The sequence below is a fragment of the Antrostomus carolinensis genome, unplaced genomic scaffold (genome assembly GCF_000700745.2).
Source record: "Antrostomus carolinensis isolate BGI_N321 unplaced genomic scaffold, ASM70074v2 scaffold5290, whole genome shotgun sequence".
Lineage (NCBI taxonomy): Eukaryota > Metazoa > Chordata > Aves > Caprimulgiformes > Caprimulgidae > Antrostomus > Antrostomus carolinensis.
Window position 1 is genome coordinate 1 of NW_010288946.1, and position 6,393 is coordinate 6,393.

At 36.4% G+C, this 6,393-nt stretch overlaps 1 protein-coding gene across 1 annotated transcript in view; it reads right to left on the reverse strand.

Moving 5' to 3' along the window:
* Positions 1 to 3,062: 3,062 nt before the first annotated feature.
* The window catches only part of LOC104525165 (ribose-phosphate pyrophosphokinase 2), an 8,913-nt gene continuing 5,582 nt past the window's right edge, over positions 3,063 to 6,393 (reverse strand). The window contains exons 4-5 of the mRNA XM_010168245.2: positions 4,306 to 4,465; positions 3,063 to 3,345 (exon numbers count right to left, since the gene is read on the reverse strand). Of these exons, the coding sequence (XP_010166547.2) occupies positions 3,253 to 3,345; positions 4,306 to 4,465 (253 nt within the window). The 3' untranslated portion in view covers positions 3,063 to 3,252. The remainder of the gene's footprint in view (positions 3,346 to 4,305; positions 4,466 to 6,393) is intronic.

Here is a 6,393-nt window from a genome sequence, read left to right on the forward strand (position 1 = left end):
TTATTGCTCTACAACTACCTGAAAGGAGGTTATGGCAAGGTGGGGGGAGTCTCTTCTCCCAGGTAACAAGCAATCCGATCCAACAAGAGGAAAGCTAGCTCCTGAGCTCAGTTACTTGCTATTTTCAATGTCCTTTGTTCTCTTTCCACTTCTTGATGTTTTCTTACAAGTTCAGTACAACACAGGTGAGTGACTGCTTTTTCACGATTTGCTTTTATTTTCTTCATTTATTAACCTGTCTTTATCTCTACCCATGAGCTACTCTCACTTCTGCCCTCCCAATTCTCTCTCCAACCTGGCTGGGTGGGGGCTTGGTTGCCAGCTGGGGTCAGCCACCACACAAGAGGCTGCAGAGCACCAGCATTTGCAATTGACACCTGACAAACAACTCCAAGAGGGACCTGCCCAGTGAAAACATGCTCAGGATTCCCTCCAGTGTGCCTGAGCACCAGACTCCGAGCTTTTGACATTTAAAAATCCCAGAGTCCATGGCAAGAGTTTCCAAAAAGGCTGCAAACTTCAAGTACTTTTACTGAGAAAGCCAAAAATTTCTACTTCCACTAGGACAATAGAATGAGCCAAAATAAGATTTGTAGATAAATATAAACTAAAACATCCAAGTTCTGCTGCACAGTGCAGTATTTCCTTTATTTCAAAATAATGCTGCTGAGAAAAGAAAGTTTCCCTCCAGGCTGAACTGTCATCTGATCTTCAGCCCAGAGTCCCAGAACAGGCCAGGGAGTGTACAGCATTAAATAGCAAACACCTCACAAGTTTGTTTCCACACCTTTTAATTCTGTCAAAATGGATGGGATTTTCACAGAGCTGTTAGAATTCACCAATAACTATTCATAAGCATTTTGAGTGCAAAATATGACAGACACAGTAAACTTAACTTAATTCTGTATTTTCCTTCTGCTCTTTCCCCTGTCTCATCCTGTTTAATACAGTTGAGTGGTTTTACTTAAAACAATCTGAGAAACAGGAATGTCAGTTACTTATAAAGTGTTAACTCAAACTCCCAATGAAATATAAACATTCTGTCCTTCTTGTCAGACCATAAAATGGAGAAGGATGATCTTATAAATATGTGTACCAGTCTGGTGTGATTAACAGTTTATCATTATGTCCAAGACAACTGGAACGTTACTTATGAGCAAGGTTTGCATGAGAATCATTCTCCTGTATTTGATCTGTTCAGGGCATGGTCTCTAAAAAAAAAAAAAGTATCAAAATAACAAAACCACAATCAATCCCTCAGCATAAGTCATTTTCAAGATTTATTTACAATACTTATGCACAGGAAAGGCAAAGAATTCAGCATTTTATTTGTAACAATGATCTGATCTACAAAGCAACTGAATCGACAGCGTGCCTTAAACGTATTGCATACCTTTTACATAGTAAAAAGGTCTAAATTTTTGTACAATTATGTGGCCAGACTTGGGGTTAATAACTGTGAAGCAATATTTTTAAGGCAATAGGTTAAATAATCTTATATTTTAAAACTTCCTTTATCTAATAAAACAATAATGTAAATTAATTTCCATTGTGTTATAATGTAGTTTTGAAAATTCATCTGAAATGAAAATTACTCCAAGAACTAGCGGCTGAACTGAATTCTCACCACAGTATCTTGTATACACCATTTCTGTATTCATTGCTGAAAGCAGCACAGGCAAAATTCTGTTTTATTTATTTTCATATAGGAAAGAAAACCAAAGAAGAAATAGAAAATTACTTGGAAAAAATTATAAAGACAAAACAGATTCATTCTCAGAGAAACCAAGAGAAGAATGTCTGGAGACCATCTAAAATGGAATGGAAAAAATTAATTTTGTAATACAACATTTTTTCATTATAAATATATCCCAGAATAAGCAAGGTAGAATGAAATAAAGCTATTTTTTTTATGCAGCTCCACAGTTAAGAAGCATCACTCAAACATGGAAAATGCTTTTCTAATTAACAACTGCAATTTCAGGTAGGGAACTGAGTTTCCCATGATCTAGGTGCAAGAACACTATCTTAGTACACACAAGCTCTTCCTTTCTAGCAGGAAGACTGAAAACACTCCATAGAAGGATTCAGAGACCTAAAATTACTGAAAATGGGTATTTTTCCCCCCCAGAATCTATTACTGATTGCATTATCAGTACTTAGCAACAAGCTTTCTCAGCATACAAGAGGCAGAACTGTTTTCATTATGATTTTAATTCTCTAATGTAAAAGTATTCAAGACTAGTTAGTCTACCATAATTCAATGGCTGCACAGTAGAGTACCACAGTACTTTAATAGAAACCTGAAGCACTATTGACTGTGCAGTTTGGGTTTAATCAACTAAGTGTGAGTAGAGACCAGCTTATATAAATATGTGTGTTTATATTTGCTGTTTAGACTTTTCATAGTGAAGGCTTTACAGTATTAACAGGAAAACTGCTATGAAATGATTCATATGATCACAACCAAGGAATGTCACAAAGTATGGGGAAAACATGAAATGTAAACCAAACCGCTTATGATTAAAGATGGGTCCTTATTATTGAAACACATGAAATGAATCATCCCAGGAATACTGAAACATTAATCTTACAACTGAAGACAGTAACTGCACAGAATAGATGTTAAGCAAATGATTTAATGTAATGAGAGCTTTACAAAAGAAAACAGCAGACATATCTTGTGGAAAAAAGAACATGAAGTGTATGAAATACAGTTAATACTATGGATGTGACAACAGTTCCTCAAAATTAACATGAAGTTTACATTCTGTTAGGGCTTACAAAATGCTATTCATGGCAGTTAAACATAACAAAACAAAACCCAACAGCTGCTTGCCTAAGGGATGAATAGATACAAGATACCCAAGCCTGCAGCATTTAGCTTAACACAGAAAATGATCTTACATGCATACATCCCATTAAGTTCTATGAACAGTTTGTAGTTCTATATAGAAAAACAGACCCAAAGCAGCAGTTTAGCAGAAAGTGAGGATAGGCACACATAAAAGAAAACTTATGTAATGCACAAGAATTCCAGACTGTCAAGAGAATTCATAAAGTTTCTGCAAGAAGGGGATTTATTGCCCATTTACAAAGAACAAATGGTAATTACAAGACAAATGTAATAATTAAACATACAAGCTCTGGAATTGTACAAAGATACTAATTTCTTGTGATTGAAATGTGTTGTTAAAAACAACAGTGCTAGTTGAAGGGACCTTGGCAAAGATGAGATGTAATCTTCTGCAGTTACAAGGGGACATGACTGAACAGGTAAGACACAGATTCACCATTGTGTGTTCTTCGAATTGCCTCAGCCAGGATCATGGAAATGTCAATAAACTGAAGGAAAAAAATCAAGAAGATAAATTTTATGGGATGCCAAGGTGAATAAGCTATACAGTTTATAAGCATATGAAAAAATATTCACATTTACCATTGTGCTCTCTTATATTTTCTAGAAAGCAAAATAACATTAAAGGACAAGGTACTTAACATATACATAAGAACTGCATTAATACAAGGTACAAACTCAAAAACTGAGTAAGAAAGCATTGAATAAGATTGCTGCACAGGCATGCTGCTGAAGACTTCTGGCACAGGGTATGTTGTTGAAAATAAATTATTCTAGCCATCAGATGGCAGTGTCCACTTGACAAAAATACAGTTTGAGGGAAATATACCCTTTAAGCACTTGCTTTGATTCAATAAACACCAAATAAATTTTAAGCTTTTTAAAAATTCAACACTGCACTAAAAAAAAAGTTTATGCTTTCCTCCATTCTACTAAGGAAAAACTCCAAAATAGACACATGAATTCCCAGAATCTCACATAAAATCTACTGACATAACTCAGCTTTGTATTTTCAGTTTGAAGAGAAACATATGTCGTTATTATCTTGAGCATTTTCATTAGTGTATTTTAAAAATTAGTTGTCTGAGATTTCTGTGGCACCCACAATAACATAGCTAACTTAAGTTCCTACATACAGGTTTGGATGATTAATATTGATTAAAAAAAACAACCAACCAAAAAACCCCCGCCAATTTTACATTTGCCACTTTTTCCAGAGTCAGGCACATTCAATCTGTTGCAAATACCAAATATTTTGCAATACTCTATTGTACTAACAGAATCTCCTTAAAACAGTTCTTTGGCATGCTTTAGCAAGATGTTCTGTAAACAAAGCTGCACAGTGTATTTTGAATATCATTTTCCTCTCAAGGCTCAAATTCTACCATCAATGAACAGTTAAATATAAATACAGACTTTAAACAGATGACACAAAACCACCACTGTACCTGAATTTTTGGGCAATGTTTCATTTTTTCTTCTTGGGGGATTGTATTAGTTACCACAACAGCCTCAAACGATGCATTATTAATCCGAGAAATAGCAGGACCAGAAAAGATGCCATGAGTAAGAATGGCATAAACTTTGGTAGCTCCAGCAGATATTAACCTGTAGAACAATGAAGGAAAAGTATGCTGTGATACACGTTTACATAAATGGCTATAGATGAAGACAAATACAAATCTCTGTAAAACACATTTTACACACAAATTCTTCCTGGAAGCTACAGGAACATACAAGTATCTAGAAAATAATTGAGAGAATTTAAAACTTTTTCAGGCTATACAAATAAGTCACACAAAAAAATAATAATTAACTACTAATCAAATAAAAAAGTTCTTATCTGTAGCAGTGATGCTAATCTAAAAATGCTGCAATTTTGACCACATCAGCACAACATATAACTGAATTCCAGTACAAGTTTTCTATCTTAATCAGACAAAAATTAAGTAGGTTGGATGGCAGTATTCACAACTCAGTTGTGCCTCCATTATTGTCCACCTTTATTTTCATTTGCAATTCGAACAATTTTGCTTGGAAAGAATTTCTGAAGAAGTAGTGTTAATGATTAAAAGTCTAGCTTACTGCAAGGTTGTGGAAAGACATGCTGCTGATCCAAGCACACAGTGAAATGATGCAGCACAAGAGAAAAATAAAGAGTATAAATCAAAGAACTAGAACATCTTGTGAATGAGTCAGAATCTCTTCATTTGGTTTTGACTGGCCTCTCTGCCTCCACTCAGTTATGTCCTAGCTGCTTTCCTAGTCTTAGAAATTATGAATGAGTCAACAGAATCAAAGTTTTATGGTCATTCTCAGCATTACATTTAGTAGCTGCAACCTACAAGTAGGATACACTACAACAGAGTGGGTGTGTACTTAATTTGTACTTAAGCAAGTTGATCTGCTGTATCTGCAAATACGTTTCTTAGTTTATTTGCTTGATATGCACGTAGACTTCCGAGATAAGTCTAAAAATTATTTTGGCAATAAAGTCTAATTAAGCACAAAGTACATCTTCACCTAGATTTGGCATTAATGAAAAGCACTTAATCTCAAGAACATGATATAAGGCAGCATCACTCAAGCAAAAGCATCTATCTTAGTAAACACTGCAGATATATTGAACGTTTCTGAAGGCTTTAGAATTTGCTCTATAGAAATCTACTGGAGGTTAATAAAGAAGTGCTTCTTCCATAACAGGAAAGAAAGGCCTCCTTTTTGACAGGAATTAACTTCCTCTATGCATAGGATTATACGAAAGAAAATAACTCGCTAGGCAATTTGTGATTTTGATCTCCAAAGGGCACAACCCAGAAGCATGCTTTGGGGGCTGACACAGATTAGCATGCAGATAGCAAGCAACTGCACAACATCTCTTTGCAAAATTCCATCAAAGGGAAACGAAACACAAGACTAAACAAATCCCTCTACCATGTGTTTGACATGCTTTTTAGCAGGATGCAAACGCAAGCCTGCAACTGAAGACTGTAAACTCATGCGATGATCTTTACTTGAAGCCACCAGCAGTAATGTCTAGCTCAAGCTTCACCCTGTTGATCTGATACCATTTCCCACAGCATTCTCTCGGAGAAACTGGTTATTCAGGGCTTGGACAGGCATACTTTTAGCAGGGTAAAATATTGGCTGGATGGTCAGGCCCAAAGAGTTGTGGTAAGTGGAGTTAAATCCAGTTGGTGGCGGGTAACAAGTGGTGTTCCCCAGAGCTCAGTGTTGGGACCAGCTCTGTTAAATAACTATCGATGATCTGGACAAGGGGATTGAGTGCACCATCAGTAAGTTTGCAGATAACATCAACTTGGGTGGGAGCGTTGATCTGTTTGAGGGTAGGAAGGCTCAACAGAGGGAACTGGACAGGCTGGATTGATGGACTAAGGCCAATTGTAGAAGGCTCTACAAGGCCAAGTGCCAGGTCCTGCACGTGGGTCACAACAACCCCATGCAATGCTACAGGCTTGGGAAGGAGTGGCTGGAGAGCTGCCTGGTGGAAAAGGACCTGGGGGTGTTGGCTGACA